The sequence below is a fragment of the Tasmannia lanceolata genome, unplaced genomic scaffold, assembly GCF_043159265.1.
Source record: "Tasmannia lanceolata isolate RefF3 unplaced genomic scaffold, GAP_Taslan_0.1 ptg000013l, whole genome shotgun sequence".
NCBI lineage: Eukaryota > Viridiplantae > Streptophyta > Magnoliopsida > Canellales > Winteraceae > Tasmannia > Tasmannia lanceolata.
In genome coordinates, this window is record NW_027518690.1 from 8,429,859 (window position 1) to 8,448,065 (window position 18,207).

At 37.9% G+C, this 18,207-nt stretch overlaps 2 protein-coding genes across 2 annotated transcripts; one reads left to right on the forward strand and one right to left on the reverse strand.

Moving 5' to 3' along the window:
- Window positions 1-725: 725 nt before the first annotated feature.
- On the reverse strand, window positions 726-3,226 carry LOC143890926 (protein FAR1-RELATED SEQUENCE 5-like). Its single transcript, XM_077395598.1, has 2 exons — window positions 890-3,226; window positions 726-794 (listed from the first exon to the last, which is right to left on the reverse strand). Exons 1-2 carry the CDS (start codon window positions 3,224-3,226, stop codon window positions 726-728), a joined length of 2,406 nt encoding a protein of 801 aa, XP_077251713.1.
- Window positions 3,227-4,799: 1,573 nt separating this feature from the next.
- LOC143889690 (alkaline ceramidase-like) lies at window positions 4,800-16,250 on the forward strand. The gene is made up of 3 exons (XM_077393987.1): window positions 4,800-4,952; window positions 11,378-11,736; window positions 15,533-16,250. The coding sequence occupies exons 2-3, from the start codon at window positions 11,480-11,482 to the stop codon at window positions 16,044-16,046; spliced, it is 771 nt and encodes a 256-aa protein (XP_077250102.1). The 5' UTR covers window positions 4,800-4,952; window positions 11,378-11,479; the 3' UTR covers window positions 16,047-16,250.
- Window positions 16,251-18,207: the final 1,957 nt, after the last annotated feature.

The following is an 18,207-nucleotide window of genomic DNA, read 5'->3' on the forward strand; positions in this document are numbered from 1 at the left end:
AATCCAACCATCTCAAGAATCAGAAGATCTAGTCATCCACAAGCACAAGTTACAGTAAAGTCCATTGCTAATTTGCTATGAACCAATAAATCAATAGCCGAAAATAATTACATGTGAGGGGAATCCAATGCATGATATTCAAAACTATTCAAGCTAGATCCCATGATATATGATGCATATGCAAATCCCACCAACAAATTGTCAGATTATAAACAATATGTTACAAGTGAAGGACTCTGGGTATTTAACAGAAAGAAAAGCTTGAAGCACAATCCACATTTTACTTGTAAAACTTCAATGTTGTGTTCTTGAAGACTTTCAAAGATGAAAATAAGAGGTCCTTTTGTGGTCTCATCCACATAAAGTTCTCATCCATTACCCACATGGCAATACAAACCTTCGTCACATTTCCAGTTCAAAACCTGAAAAGAAAGAAAAATAGTGAGAAAAAGGTCACTAGTAAATGGAAATGCATAAAGCTAAGTACTAAACTATCAGTGCAGAAATATTTTCAGAGAAAGAAAGCAACAGATGCGATGTGGAAGTGAACTTTACCATTGCAATTGGGAGGGGATATACACCCCACATCATTGCCATCTCAACAAAATTCCCTGCAAATTATCATTGCCTTATCAACAAAATTTCATATACATAGGCTATTGAAGCAATAAACAATTATTCTATTATCGAAACAAGCTACCACATACCTACGCGAATCTGCAAAATCACGAAGCAATATCCGCGTGCATTGACTCTTCATGTTCGTCATCCTCTTGCTCATCCCTTAAAGTCATCTATTTCGAAGCAAGAAAAATGAAAAAATTACAACATTGATAAAGACAATTAGTAAGAATAAGAAATTGAAGAGGTTGACATAAGAAATCCAAACCTTCTGTTTCTTTTTATTTTCTTGTCCACATGTTGTCATGTAATGGCCAATTTCTCCACATTTCTTACACCTTCGTATCTGCTTTGGTTGGGATTGGGACTTTTCTATCGGGGATTTGAACCGGGTAGCAACCTTTGGACGGCCCTTGGTTCTTCCAGGTTGGGGGTCGCGAATAGAAATCTCAACTCCTTGGCTAACAAAGTTGGTTACTACTTCGCTCCCACTGTTTGCCAAATCAACTTCCTTGTCTCTCATCTCATTCTCAGAGTCCAACAACCAAGCATCAAGGGTTTCTTTCACCTTCTTGAAAAGAATGTTATTATCTTTCAACTTATCTAGAAGTGCTTGAAATTTTGTTATTAGGCACCATCTGTGAAGTGGAGATACGTCATTATTATCCAACTCTCTCATAAACACTCCACTATCCACATGATATCTAACCCCAGTTGTCCATCTATTTAAGATATATTGTTGGGGAATGCTCATCAATTGCTTCTTGGACATAATGCGGAGTATGTGTTTGCATAAAATTCCTTTCGTCTCGAACATCGCGCACTCACATGTTGCCTTTACCCCTTCAGATTCATCGTACACAACTTTGCACCATTTCCACTTCTCATCAACACTTAATCCAACTTTGTATACTGCTACGATGCCACTCGTTTCCACCTTCTCATGATAACAGTCAATACTATCCTTAAATTCTGCCTGAAATATGTCAAACAATGTCTTCGTATAAGACTTACTAACTTCTTCTTCCAATTTGCTCCTTGAAACAAGTACAGGCTTCGTAGTTTTAGACTTGAAATCTTCTTGGGACTTCGCTTTACGGCGTTCAATAAGTGCCCTATCTACGAATTCTTTTAAGCTTGTGTTCTGATTTACATATCCATCAAAGAAAGAATTGATGCTTTCACTGCGCGCACTGGATGTCATGCCAGCAGTGAATGTGTTCCTGAAATATGCTGGCACCCAGTGGGTCCGTACATCCCACATTTTTGCTAACCATCCGTTTTCCTTAATATCATAGTTCTGAATCAAATTTTCCCATGCTACATCACAGTCTTCCTTTTGTCTCGTGTAAAACCATTTCTTGTAATCCTTGGAAAATTCACTAGTGGGATCTCCCATTAATGGAACATGCTCAAGTAGATGCTTACTGATGTGCCAAGAGCAAAATCTGTGACGCGTATTTGGAAAGACGGTTCTGATAGCATTTCGCATCGCCCCATCCATATCTGTGATGATACAACCAGGAGCTCTCCCGAACATGCAGTCCAACCACTGCTCAAATAGCCATGTAAATGTCTCTTCTGTTTCGTCTGCTATTAGCGCACATCCAAATAAGGTGCTCTGCCTGTGGTGATTTACTCCAGTAAATGGTGCAAAAGGCATTCTAAACCTGTTCGTCCTATACGTTACATCAAACACAATGACATCACTAAAGGTTAGATATGCATCTCTAGCTCGTGAATCGGCCCAAAACATTGATTGCAAGTTACCATTAATATCCAACTCCATTTTGAAAAAAAAGTTTGGGTCCTCTGATTGTTTCGCTTGGAATTTCTGTGCTACCAAAACGCCTTCTTGCCCCATATTATTCACCATCTGTTTTCTCAAATGGCAAACCACCTGATTTGTCGTTATAGAACTACCTGATCCTTTATATGAAACATTAATGGCCTTCGCAATATTAGCAGGATGGATTGAAGTTGTACTCAGGTCGTCCATCAAATTCTTAACTACCTGAGTCTTGATAAATTTGTTATGCGAATGATGCATTTGTCTTTTGAGTGGAGAAGTAAGTTCATGACAATGTACATCTTCAAAAGCTTTAACTTTCCACTTCCCATCAATTAATGAGATATCCATTTTGGCTTTACAACCCTCCCTGACATTCCGACGTGGCTTCACAACTTTATCAACCACCACATTTTTAGCTTTACTGCTTTTGAACCCTGCTCTATCACAAACAAATCTCTTAAATATCACTTTCTGTGTTATCTTCGACTTATAAGTTGATGATTTCCGTACTCCAAAACCGGTGGCCAACCCATATATATTATAAAACTCGTATGCATCATTTTCACCATCAAATATCTGATCCAAAAAAGGTTTCTTACCCATATTCCTCTCACCACCATCATCAATATCAACAAATTCTACACCGCCCTCCTCATTTGGGTCTCCCTCCTCATTTGGGTCTACCTCCTCATCAACAGATATATATCCCACCTCACTTTCATCATTTCCTAACATATCACCAACAATAATCAGTCTATTAGCGTCAATATCATCAATTGATAAACCAAAATCTATACAGTCTCTATCATCCATTAACTTGAGTACACTTCTTCAATCCCTTCACTTCAAGACAATCAAATAAAACAAAAAACATGTAAGCCAAATCAATGTCAATTACATAATAATAAACCAAAGCATAAACATAAGCACAAATCTATAGAAATGCTTGGTCTATCCAAATCACCAAATAACCAACAGGAACAGCAGAAAAACCCATGAACTCCGAATCTTTTTAAATACAAAAAATCACCACATCCAGATATACTACTCTATCATAGCATCGACATCCAAGGTACCAACAAAAGCCATTAAAACACAAAAAACCCCTCCAAATAAGTTAAAAACCCCACCAAAAAACCCCACCAAAAAGAGGAAATGAAAGGGGAAAAGAGATAAAAGCATTAAAAGAGAGAAAACCATCCATGATTCATGATTTTTCCTAAATACATTACCCTTAAAATCCTGGAAACAAAAAACCCAATAGGTTGCCACTGAAAAAATAAATTATGATTTTGGAAAAACCCATTAGGTTTCCTCTCTGTCTAAAGCTTTAATCTTTCTACATTCTCACTAAAACAAAATTATGATTTTCAATGGAGAAACAAAAAAAGCCTACAAACATCAATGATTCACGATTTTCCCTAGAAAGCCTAGGGAGAATTTTTTTTAATTGCATCTGTCGATTGAAGCTGTAGAGAGAATTTTTTTCCCCTACAAACATCAATTGATCTCGTTTCGTTGTACAAATTCCTCATCGCCATTGAAGCTGCAGAGAGAAAGAGACACAGAAGAAAAAAAATCACTAAATCCCACAAACCCTAAATCCCAAAAAATAATTCACTAAATCCCACAAATTTCTCATCGCCATTGAAGCTGCTCGTAGAGCCAGTATTTTTTAAAGGAAAAATTATTAAAAAAAAAGAAAAACCCTAACAGTTAAAACCCTAGAAACCAAAAAAGCCTACCTGAAACCTTAGAAGAGGGAAAAAAGACAAAAAAATGAAATATAGAACTTACCTGGGGAGGAGAACGACGTCTGGTTCGTTGGAGGAGAAAACACCGTGCGGAGATGGCAGATTTCACCGTCGAGAAGGAAGGGGAGGGCGGATTTTAGGCGCGTCTACGGAGATGGCACCGTGCGGGGATGGCATCTGTCGAGAAAGAGAGAGGGAGAGAGAACGTCGAATAGAGACGGCACCGCCGTGGATGGCTACAGAGATGGCACCGTGTGGAGAGACGGCAGATTTCACCGTCGGAGATGGCTACGGCTTTTGGGGGAGAAAGAGAGAGGGAGAGAGAACGTCGAATGGCTTGTTCGCTGGTTTCTGTAAATATAAGGTGTGGCCAGGATCGTTTCAAATCCACGGTTCTAATTCAATAACCCCAAACTGCGCATATAAGCTATATGAGTGACCGCTCACCATCACTTTCCCCTATATATATATATATATATATATATATACATATAGGATTATATCATCGTTTTGTGGGTCTTATTTTCGGCCCATATATATTGGGGCCCCACTTAGAAACCCTTCTAACGTAGAGCTAGGGGGCCCGTGCCTTATTTAATCTTGCTCTATGAATTGTGGGCCCAACCATTCAGCCCATATGAATTGGATCTCAATAACTACCCTACACGGTCCATTTCTCTTTTTGTGTGGGCCCAATATAAAACATAGCCAATGGTCTCTCTCTCTCTCTTACACAAACAAAACTAGGGTTTTCCCGTCCTGCAACTCCAAACTAGGGTTTTCAGGTTTGATGATTCGCTCTCTCATCACCCTTTTTCTTTTCCTCTTTATTCATTGGTTGCTTATTTACTTTGCTTTTTTATTCTTGGCTCAGATCGCGTTTTAGGTATCCGTATTCCTTTGAAAAATTCTTTTTGTTTTTTGTGCAAATTGTCTGGATTATTTCTTTAATTGATTCTGTTATTAAAGTAGTAGGTGTTTCTGATTTTAGTCATCTAGGGTTTTGATTTCTTATACCTTCAATTTCTCTTTTTGGGACAGAAATAAAAGAGTAAGTTTGGCTCGTCTTATTTTGTTCAGTTTGATATATATATTTTTTGCGATCCTTTGATTCCAAGTCTGCTAAGAAAAACAGAGTTTTAGGTTTTTTGGGTGTGAAGCTCTTGATTTGTACATATTTATTATTTTATCATGTGTTTTAGCAGCAATTTAAGTGAGGTGAATTTCTTCTCTCTACACTAGATTTTATCATGTGTTTTTTTTTTTAAAGTTTAGATTATGCAACAATTATTATTGCAATAGGATTGTTGGGGCCTGATTAATTTGCATGATAATCTCATTTATTCGGTTGATAATGGGCAAATTAATCTAGGACATTGAACTATTGGAAGATTATATGGAATTTACAAACATTAATTTCTCTTTTTAAATAATCTGAAAATCTTGATTGCTATTCAATGAATTCTTATCCATCTTTCTGTTGCTTGTATACATTGATGGAGGATTGCATTGACTTTATTTACGGTTGTTTCGGTTGAAATCTTTGCGTCCCTAAGAATCCAAGTCCGTGATTCACTGGTCAATCAATTTGATGACTTCTAGTAAAATAATTTTTAGGAGCTGTTGTCTAATTTATTGACGCAGATCTACTAGACTTGGAGCTCAGAGTCTGGTTGTCTGGCGAGCTAAGGCAGGGCTATTTTTGTTAATTCGATTAGAGAGGCTGCTCCTATCATTTTATAAGAGAGTCTTAGGATATTTTGCCCAAAACCATTGTGTTTTAGCAGCAATTTAAGTGAGGGCAGTTTTGTCTTTTCAACCTTCGTTGATTTAGTATAAGTACCAATGAAAACTTAGGTTTAGGGCAATTTTTGGGACTGATCAAAGAAGACAAGGAAATTGGGCAGTTTTTCTTTTCAACCTTCGTTGATTTTGTATAAGTTCCAATGAAAACTTAGGTTTAGGGCACTTTTTGGGATTGATCAAAGAAGACAAGGAAATTGGCTGGGGTATTGCAAACTTCTGCTGCAAGCAGGGGTTCAAAACGAGAATTCCAAGAGCAGGTATTGTAAATATCCTTCCTCTTGAAATTTTCATTACTTTTCCCTTGTTGTAAGCAAGTTTATTGCAATCTATTCGGGTCATCGTTTTTCTCTCAGCCGCCCTGTTGGTTGTGATTTATTATATATTCTACGTGCTTCTTGTATTGAATTTTAGTAAAACTACAAGACAGATGTTGGTAATTTCGTGTGTTCTGAGTTCATCAAGGGTACATCCATGTATGGCTGGAATATGGGTTTGTTGTAGCTTGAATCGGGTGAACTTGAAATGTGTTTGTTGTGGATGCCATGGACTAATTGTAGCTGTTGCTTTTCATTCGAAGGGAATCCAAGATCAGAATCATGCAAGACCCATTTTCTCATTAATTGAATAACCATGGTTGGTATTCATGACCTCCATTAGAACATTGGCACTTGTTGTGAACTTATTGCGCAACCGCTCTCTGTGGTGTTAGAAATTCAATGAGCAGCAATTATTCTGGGCACTCATAATGAAGGAAATGTATTTGATATGTAGTTCATCTCATCCTGCCCATCCTGAGAATTGAAGTCCTAGAGCATAGTCCAACAACTGTTTGTGGGAATGTGGGAGTGAACTTCCCAGCCCCATTCTCACATCCATTTAGATGTTGCATTAAAATGTCCTTTTTGTCGATTTCAGATTCTTCACTATTTGCATGGTTGTGTTTGTAAGATAACTTCAAAGGACCCTTCTTCTTATATGGTTTTTTTACATGTTATTGCTTGTGCTTCTTTTAGAACATATTGAATTCTTTATGCTCCGCCAATTGTTGGACCGATTCCATGGATGATATTTGCTTCTCTCCAACTAACCCTTTCATGAGAAATTCAAAGGGTTCCTATTGAAAGCTATTGATTAGTTCTTAGATTTAGTTAATGGAGATTCAAATCAAACAATAGCTCATGGTTTTGAAGTTGTGGGATTGAATCCTATGTGCAGAAAATCAAGACACATAAAACCATTAAGATTAATTGCTTTTCTTGGATCGGTTTTATTTTGAGCTGAATGGAATTGGAGGCCTAGTATTCCATTCCTAAAACCACCAATGTGGAATTGAAAGTTGAAGACCTCCTTATGTATCTCAAGGCTTGAAACATTGGTTCGTATTGTGTACGTTTTTGCTCATTTGCAAGCTCCTATTGGCCTAGATATTCACCTTCGCCTCTACATGTCTTAATCTTGCCAATCCCACTGCGTCATTTTTCGTATCAGGGCATTCCTTTGACACTTGGCATTGTTTCTGCCCATCTGTAGGTTGGTCGAAAGCTCACTCTCTTCTGTTAGCCTTGAGTCATTTATGGATGTGGATGGGAAACAAATGGTTAATCATGAGCTTATCTTTTTAATTTTTATCTTCATTTTTCCCTATATGTTAAAATAATCATAAAAATCCTATGATTACCGTTGAAGATAAGGAAAAGAAAAAAAGAAGAGGAGTGAGGAAGAATATGGTGAGATCCTCCACTAAGGAGTCCTCCTATGAATATGATGTATATATATGGCCCAACTAGGGTTACATGTGTACAAAGACTACAATACCCCTCACAATACACATAATGACCCACATACCCTTCTACACTCTTCAACACTCCCCCTCAAGCTGGAGTGTATATACTATGGAACTCCCGCTTGTTACAAAGAAAACTACAATAAACAATTATACTACGCATACAACATAAAAGCAATAATCCCCATACACACAGCCTCATGCACTCGGCCGCCCTTTTTCGTTCATTTCGGCCGAAATCCAAACCGAAATCCTAAATTTTCAGATTTCAGTCCCAACCGGCGAAATTTAAAACCATGCACCTGTCACCATGGTTTTAAATTTCGACCGAAATCCGAAATTTCGGACCGACGCCGATGTCACCCAAAACCGAAACGGTCATTTATTTCAGCCGAAAGTTTGGAATTTCGGTCGAAATTTCGGTTTTTCCGAAATTTTCCCCAAAAAATCTGTTTTTTTTATTTATATTAATTTAATATTTCACCGAAATTTCGACCGAAATTTAATATTGAACAAAATATTAATTTCGGGTTTTGTACCAGATTTCGACCGAAATTTCGAAATTTCAAGGTCCAAAAACGGTACTGAAACCAAAATTTTAAACCTTGCCTGTCACATCCCTTAATCCATAACCAAACAGTTCCCTTTAGAACTCGGAAAGCAATTCTCTTTTACAATCCCTTAGAACAAATAAAACAATCTCTCAAAGACCAATGAAGACAGTCCGTGAACAGTCACCCTATCCTTATCCTCCATCCACCTAATCAACCCCCACTTACCTCGAGATTTTACCCTATTACTTTACCTTTTATACTATCATTACAACCTAGACCTTGCCCTACTATTGTGATTAAATGACCAAGCCCGAGTTTATCTTCCCTTATTATTCTTACATCAATTGGTATCCGAGCTACAATACATGAAGCTGTCCTTTTTTTTCATGTATCAATTTGGTATCAAGCCTAGGTTCAGATGCCTACTGCAAGTAGCATGACTTATGGGGAGATCTAAGCATATGGATTGTACGAGTTGCATCACAAGTATGAAAGTACCAAGGGTCTGTGGAAGTAATGATGGACTAGAATCCGTTGACTTATTAGATGCAATAAAGGAATATTGTTATTGGCACATCACCGATGGCCGGAGACAGCTTTGTGAGGATGACGTTGGTCGGGCATGCCAAGAAATGGTGGATGAGGCTGGAGAATCAATGACGCCCATTGCCCTTCGAGAAGAGATGAAGAATCAGTTAAAGAAAAAATATTCGCTGAGAGCCTTTTAGAGAGAAGATTTACTGTTTCGATGCCTTGAAAGGTTAGAAAGCTTGGAGCTCCAAGGGAAAAAATTGAGAAGACAGACAAAGAAGACAACCATGTAACCCACCACCCAGGACCAATCCTAGGGTTGCATTTGTTGGGCCATGTCTACAACCGACTTCAACAAGCAAGCTGGTTCTTGAAGAACCTCAATGGAACAAAATGGAGCTTGAGAAGTCCAAGAAAGATATCAAAAAATAGGACTGTGCGATGGAACTTTTTAAAAGCATGCGAAGAGAAGCTGACTGTTTGTGGATACAAAAGGCTTTTTGGATCTATCCTGCAAAGAAAGCATACAAAATATTACCTCTTCCACTTGTTTTTTAGCATATAGTAAGCATGGGTTGATCTGTAAAGTGCCTAATTTTAAGCGACAATTGTTATCTATTGTTACATTATTTAAGGATTAAGAAGGCGGTAATCACTATATAAGAGTACTTGGAGAGAAACAATTGCTAGAAGAGCCATAGACACTTCACGTAGTGGAAAAAGAATCATGTGCTCTACGAATTGTCCAAATGAAATTCGAAGAGCTGGTTCAAGATGCAACCCACCCCCTATCAAGGGCAAGTCATGTTCAATTTTTTTTTGGTGTATAGAACCTTACCAATTGCCTTGTTTGTGAACTTCTGAGGGCAACTACTGTATCTTTACTACAAGGTCACGAACAACAAGGATGAAGCCGATGATGATACATAGACAAATGACCAAAATTTTGCCTACCACCCATGCTGAAGCTTAAAGAATACATTAAGTCTATGTTAAATGAGTGGTCAAAGACGAAACTTTGTACTATCGACGCACAAAAGGTTTTGGTATTGCATCTCATTCAGAATCCGGACTCCTTGGAAGTGACTGCCCTTCTTAGTGGTGAGGACTCGGATAGAGGGCGCTTCATTGAAGTCGAAGCTCAATAGCTTAGTCTTGCTTAAGGAAATTAAGTTGCGTCAACTTTCCATCTCCAAGTGGTTGAGAGGGGGAGATCAGAACACGACCTACTTCCATTTTATAATCAATCCTAGAAGAAGGGCTAGTCGTATTCTTTCTCTACTTATTGAGGGTGAGCGGTGCGACAATCCGTCAGTTATTTTCTTTGAGATCGTTAGATTTTATTAGTCTTTGACTCTTTGTATGCTTCGCCAAGAGAGTTGCTGATGCCGGAAGGTATCAAGTTTGACTCTTTGGATCTGGTCAGTCTTTTTCAGATTGAGTAGCCTTTTAATGAAGATGAGGTCAATAAAGTCGTGTTTGCCTTGAAGGGTGATCGGTCTCTCGGTCTAGATGGTTTTTTATTAGCTTTTCTACAACACTATTGGGAGGCTGTTTGCGTCGATCTAATGAATTTCTTTGGTGAGTTCTATGGTGGTTTAAGCCTGAGCAGTAGTATTGGTGCTGCACTCATCACTTTAATCCCTAAGCGGGGTGCCCGACCATTTTTGTAGGCTATGTTTACAAGGTTCTTTCCTTGGTTTTAGATGATCATTTCCATTCGGTTCTTGGGTCTCTGATTTTTTTCTAAGACTCAGGTAGATCCTGGTCAGGGCTTTTATTGCCAATGGGTTTGTGGATTTTTACTACCATGGTGGCGTTAGGGACATCCTTTGCAAACTGGACATGGAGCAATCCTTTAATCATGCGGAGTGGAGATGTATTGATTCTCTTTTAAGGCGGATGAGTTTGGTAATTGTTGGCGTGGCTATATGCACTCTTGTGTTTCCTCTGTATGGAATTTGATTTTGGTTAGTGGGTCTCTTACAGGTTTTTATAAAAGCATGAGAAGACTCAGAAAGGGGGGCCTCTATCGTCATTCCTTTTCTCCATGGTCGCTGAGATGCTTAGGTGGATGATTGAAGAGACTAGGGAGGGGTTTAGCCTGAACATGTTATTGTCCAAATTGTTCTAATCTTATTTTAAGTTTTGTTCTTGTTGGTTGTTATAATAAATTCGGAAATGAAACCTCCAACTGCTTGCCATCTCATCATTTTCAATATTAACTTCATGACTTATATATCTTTTACTTTAATATAAAACTGAAGTTAAAGGCATTGATGATATAAAATATATTTCTATATTTTGTGTTACCCTAGCATTTTGAAGTTGCCGGGGTTATACACTTTTTGATGTGCATTGATTTCCATTTGTTGGATTGAAATTATATGGAAGTAGGTTGGATCCACTTTGCTCATTTGGTCCATTTTTTCAATCTATTCTGTATTACTGCTTCCTGACTTATCCTAAGTTACCGAGGTTATACTTGTTCATCAGTTCCTATGCAATTACTAATATATCATTATATGTTTTGTAGGCACATTATTTGCTTTTGGCCTGGATTTGGTGTTGTTTTATATTGCATAAGTTTATTCTATTCCATATATTTGAACTTTCGGAATACATAAGTACCGGAGAAATGGCAGAAAAAATGGTTTCAAGCTTTTGGGGTCCCGTCACATCCACCACTGAGTCGTGTGAGAAAAATTATGCCCATTCTTCATATGTTGCAGAATTTTACAACACTATGTCCAATATCCCATGCATTCTCTTGGCAATCATTGGCCTTATAAATGCCTTACGACAACGGTTCGAGAAAAGATTTAGTGTTCTTCATATTTCGAATATGATACTTGCCTTTGGGAGCATGCTATTCCATGCCACACTAAAACATGTGTAAGTTTCTTTTTTCTCTATGATTTACAATATGCATAGCCACTTTGTGTCATTTAGCTTTTTTATGGTCTACTGCACTCTTTAAATGCCATATATCCCTAATATTGCATTGCCAATTTATTTTGGTCGTATGTATTGGAAAACAAATTTCTTATATGTTTATGCCTTTATTGAAAATATAATAAGCTTATTTTGCATCTTTCTTTCTTTCTTTTTTTTCGAGTTCTGCATGTTCATTTTACATGAATGTAAGACTTGTAATTGCTTTTGCTATGTATGTTTGGAGAATTTGTCTTATTTGGGTTCATTAGAGTTGATTAATAAAGATGGCAGGTTTTCACTCCTTGAGATGTTACGGGTGGATTCATCCAACCCCATCTATTAAAGATATTAAGATTTGAATTATGTTTGCCCATGAAACTTGCGAAAATAGAAAGGAATAACAGGCAGAAATGTTGCCAAGTCATTTGAGTCCTTGCTGATTGTTTGCTAAAGCATAGTTGGGCGCGAGTTATTTAATTTTTGAACAAGTGAAATAGATTTTATTTAGAAGAAAAATGGAATACAGAGGGATCCAATCGGGGAAACACATACAATGGTCATAAAATCACAATTAATTCATGGTTATGGAAACCTTTAACATTTTCTGATCCTTTGCTATGTAGTTATGTTCTATGGATGTGAGTAGTTCGTGTTGATTTTGTGCTTCATTCTTCTAGGTAAGATTTAACACAATAAGTAGGTTTAAGTCTTTCTTTATCTACTACATAACCATGAGGGACTCCTTATGTACACATGAGTTTTCCATTTCAAGAAAAAGATAACCATAAGAGACTCCCCTTCTATCAATATCCTGGACAAGCAAATGTTAGGGAGAAATATAGGGCTGCCCTAGAGCTCGAACTTCCTCTCCTATAGTATGAGCTGAACTTGCAAGGCACGCCACACAGTATTACAAAGGGATATTAACAAAAGGAAAAAACTGGAAAATGTCATGCTATGTAAAAGGCTATATTGATTCCAGTGTCGCCACCATCCCATTTTTCTTTCTACACCAACCAAAAAGTCTCAACACCCCATCCCTCTCGTACTTGTTGGAATCCTGTCATTGACTCTGGCATGAACCCACATCGCCGATTGGAAATCGTAGAACAAATCGGAGAAGTATGTTGTGGATGGGGGGCTACGACTGAGAAATGGGAAGTAGTCTCATTCAATTCCAATTTTGATATCTTCCACTACAAATTGGTGAGTTGGAAAGGCACATTGTAGGTTTGGACATGATCTTAGCCCCCGTTGCTCGGCTGGATTCCTGCGATATGTCGGAGAGAGGTGGTGAGGCGAGATGAGTAATTGAAGAGGTTGTTGGAGGTGGTGATGGAGCTGTTGTACGAGGAGTTGGGTATGGCCACGAGGAGCTTGAAGGGGCCGCCATTATTTTCGTTTTTAAAGTAAGGGTATTTTAGGAACCTAAAGTAACAATATTTTGTAATTAGAATGAGTTTCTTTCGTAATGATGGCAAAACCATTAAAAATGAAGAAAACCCATATTAATAAAATTACTCATTTTGTCAACATATAAAATAATTCATACCCAATGATTTTTTATGTACGTATTAACCTCAACTTCACATGTTCTAGAAGTTGGTAACTTTTCTCACAAGTTTTAAGGAGTTTGTACCATTGTGTGGCATGTAGTTGGACACCAAGTCTTAGCCAAACACTCACAAAGAGACTATGGAATAAGAAGAACACCAAAACACCCTAACAGAACACAAGGTATACAAGATACACTTTCCCAACCTTATATTTTCTCAATTGAAGTACAAGGATCCGACCTTGGCATTGCTTTCTTTGTGAATGTCCATGCAATTCATATTTATAGCCGATGCTAGCAATTATATAACCATATAGCCATGCCATGTGTCATTGGCCGTTGACACACCCAACCGCCTAGGTTCTTGCTGGCCATCACCAACACATGCCACCTTCTTAAGCCCATCATCCTGCCATCTGTGCCTTATAGCAAGGTTTTAAATTTCGGTTTTGCTTTTGATTTTGGTCACCACAGAAATGGAAACATTTCGGTTTCAGTTGGAAATTTCGATGGAAATCCTGTAAAATCATGTAAATGTATGGAAACATATGCAAAATGGTAGAATTTTAAGATGAAACTTCAGGACATGCTCGAATATGCACACACTTAGAAACCATGACAGAAGCAAGAAAATCATGCGATTTAGTAACATTGAACACTTAGTGACGTGCTGTCACGCATGTCTGATAATTAAATACATTCCACAATCCCTACTATGCCTCCCTTTTGAGGCCATTTACGGTTTTTTCATTCCCCACTTATTGGACCCTATCCTTTGTCTTAACCCTGGTCAGTGTCGCACTGAGGCCGAGGATCTCATTTATCACATGGAGGATGTACGGCAAGAGGTTTTGGAGAGGCTGCGTTCAAGTCAGAAACAATATCAGGTAGTTGCAAATCAACACCGGAGAGGCCAAATATTCATCACAGGGATTCTGACGACTACTTCAACCCATTCATTTGTGACTGGAGACATTCATGTTGCACACTTTGGAGATTCGAGCAGAGCATGCTTGAATTTAGCAGCGCCTTTCGCTCACAGCACAACCTTTTCACCTCTCTCTCTCTCTCTCTCTCTCTCTCTCTCTCTGCAATGACATTGCTTCAGCCCATTCATTATGCGACTGGAGACATTCATCTTCCACACTTTGGAGATTCCATCGAGACTTTCTTCATTTCAACTTATAGAGGTTACTTCTTCAGCACCAGGACGTCGAAGGCTCGCCGAGTGTTTTCTTGGTGATACCTAGTTTGCCAGCGAGAGAGATTGAGGTTGTGGTTTGATGCCATATTGATGCGATGTTTTCGCGAGTCCTCATTGCAGCATGTAGCGTATTTTACTCGACAGAGTTGAGTTCTTCCTTTTCGGGGAGAACTGATGTGATTCAACATTGTCTTCCTGTCATATATAGGGACTCTTTGTTTTCTCAGTTTTTTTTATTTTTGTTTTTATCTAAGACTTTAAATTTCAGCCTATTATTATTCTAGAGCCTAGATGTGGGGGATTTTCCACATTATCTAGGGCCTACACCACTCACACATCCTCACACCCCACTTCACTTGGATCATATTAGCCCTACGTGAGTAGTATTTAGTTGTGACGTAAGGGTATTTAAGTCATTTAAAGTAATTTATCATTGACTTATGACACAAAAACTCGTAAATCCTATTGGTTGTTGTTATTTTGTTAAGGCCCACTCATTTAACACAAATCTCACATATAAATGTCATTTTACAACCCTAATTGGCGGCATAATGGAGAAAAACGTGAATAGCAGCCCAAGATTAGGGTTTCTTCCTCCTCCCTCCTGTCTTTTGCCCTTCTCTTCTCTTCCCTTCAATTGATTAAACACAATAGCCAAAAAAGGGCGATGATAAATTCGCACGCCCTGTAGGATAATTCACACCCCTTTACAGGAGGGTATGTGGGAGACTTCAACACTTTTTAACGTCAACTCACGTTAAAGGGGTGCAAATTATCCTACAGGGCGTGCGAATTTATCATTACCCAAAAAAATCTTCATATTGTTATTATCTCTGCTTTTCTTATTGTATTTGTCTTTCATGTTTGATACAAAATTATGATGTCACTTGCATTACTCAAAAAGCAACCTGCAATCCTCTCGCAAGTGTGTTACTCCATATCATATTACTTATGCTTGAGATTTGCCCGATTACTCCTTTCAATTTGATTTTCAGGCAACAGCAAAGCGATGAAACACCTATGGTCTGGGAGATGCTGCTCTATATCTATGTCCTTTACTCGCCAGATTGGCATTACAGGAGTACAATGCCAACTTTCTTGTTTCTATATGGGGCTGCCTTTGCCGTTCTCCATTCCCAAGTACGATTTGGCATTGGCTTTAAGGTGCATTACATAATCCTCTCTCTCCTCTGTGTCCCTCGAATGTACAAGTATTACATACATACAAAAGAGCCATCTGCAAAGCGGCTCGCCCAGCTCTATGTGGCCACCATATGTCTGGGGAGTCTGTGTTGGCTGCTCGACCATTTCTTCTGTGAGAAAATATCCTCATGGTATGTTAACCCGCAGGGCCATGCATTGTGGCACGTTCTAATGGGATTTAACTCCTACTTTGCGAACACATTCTTAATGTTCTGCCGGGCCCAACAACTGGGTTGGGCCCCGCGGGTTGTCCACTTCTTGGGGTTCTTCCCCTATGTGAAGATTCAAAAACCCAAGGCTCAGTGACAAGAAAGAGTAGGCAACAACAATGTGAGAGGATCAGGTGATAGTGTCTGGCTGCAAGCAAAAGAATTCAGATTTTGTAAATGGATGGGGAAGAAAAATATATGGAAAATTAATGTCTGGTTTCAAATTCTTCAATGTAAACTACGCATGTTTGCAGTGTACCATATTTTTTTAATGTTTTCATCTACGGAGATGATGAGGTCAGATCTTGCCAAAAGAGGTTCTCTTCTTTCTTTTTTTACTTTTTCATTTTCCTGATTGAGAGTGTTCTTTTCGTTTGTTTTTTCCATTTGTAGAAAATGGAAGCAAATTTTTTTTTCAACTGTTGAATTTATCCTGAAGAAGTTTTTTTGTTTATGCTCTTTCTAATTATGACAAATCTGAATGCTGTTTAGCTCTGCTGACTTGTTTTGTAATTATTTATAGCTAGCAAGATTGCCTTGTGTCATGGAAAAAATTCAGACTAGGTCTAATAATATTTAGTTTTCATACCTAAATCTTTTTTGTTATCATAAATTTAGTAGATATTTAACTATCCCATTACCCAGTTTAATTCCTAGTTTAAATTTTATTATCCTCTTGACATAAATTTTGCAGTAACTATGTCAACTTGTTTTGAATGTTATATTTCAATATTTTGCTACTGAATTTATCTCTAGAATTATGATTCGTCACAATACAATTGGTCATCTCTTTTGTGATAATTTTTACGTACTTCTACCACCTTACAAACTTATTTATTACGAATTTCTATTTCGCACTTAGTGTTTTCATAATCATCTCTTAGTGCTCTATTTATTAATTTAATCTTAAAAGGTAAAATTTATTTTTATACTTTTTGCACTTGTACATTTCAGTCTTTCCCTAGTTAATTTAATTTCTACAAATGTTTTTTTGCATCACCTACACGTGTTTTATGCCCTACTAAAGCATCGACAACCATATCTTTGCCATCCATCTATTATTTTTTATTATGGTAATTATTCAAATATCTAGATACATTGAAAATCTACTACAAAAGTATCATAATAAATGTAAAGAAGTTGAATAAATTAATCCTTTGTAGGATAAACACATCCATAATACGTGTAGATGTGTTAGAATAATACACTTCGCTCTCTTAAAATAAAATATTCCTTATTTAGAAATATTCTAGATAGTGACTTCAAGATGCTATCTACAGACGTCGCTACTGTTTGGTTGCAGGTAGTTATCTTGTATAGTAGTGCTGTAAGTAGTCATCATCAGGGAGGTCACAAGCCTTGTATATACCTAGAACTTACCTTGTAGAATAGTGGTAAGTAGTATTTGGTTGTCAACCTTGTGGAGGAGTTGTATGTGGTGTCATTACCAAACAATAGTGCTTAGTTCTCTTGAGATACTCGAAAATATGTTTTGCTTTTGTCTAATGGAAATAAGAGTCTTTGGAACTAAATAACATGGAAATAAATCCGAATGGGCAAATATGCCTCTTATTGGCCTACAATCTGCATCATTATGGCTTCAAGGTGGCTAGTAAAGTTTGGACGTGGGAGAGGGCAACAATCTGATCAAAATTGCAGCGTGTTGAAATTGGAGAAAGTGCAGAATTATCGTCGTTTGCCGTGAAAGTTGCTTGGATCCGTTGCTCTATTACCAAATTTCATGTAGGACCGAGAGAGAAATAGAAGAAAGAGGAGAAACGAAGGAAAGAGAAGGAGAAGAATAGGGGAAGAAGAGGAGAAGTAATAGCAGGGAGAGATGGGAAGGAGGAAGAAGAAGAAGAAATCTAGGGGAGAAATTCTCAATCAATCAATTAATCACCAAAACTTAAGGGGCCGTTTGGATACGCGGATTTTAGAATCCGGGATTTCTTCAAAATTGTAACTAAGAGACAAGAGAAGAAGCGGACCAGCCGTCGTTTTTGACTTCTCGCCCTCCTTTCCGAAAGCAAGAGAGTAGCAGATCCTCCCATTTTTCCAAGTTTTAGAAATCTCAGGATGCAGGAGAGATTTCTAAAACCTGGTTTTCTTACCTAAAATCCAAGAAACGCTGCCAGGACAGCGGCAACAACTTGATCATGAAACCTCTTTTACACTGTTTTCAAACTAAAAACCTGGATTCTAAAATTCGCGTATCCAAACGGCCCCTAAAAATCTCTAGTACATGAAGCCTAAATATA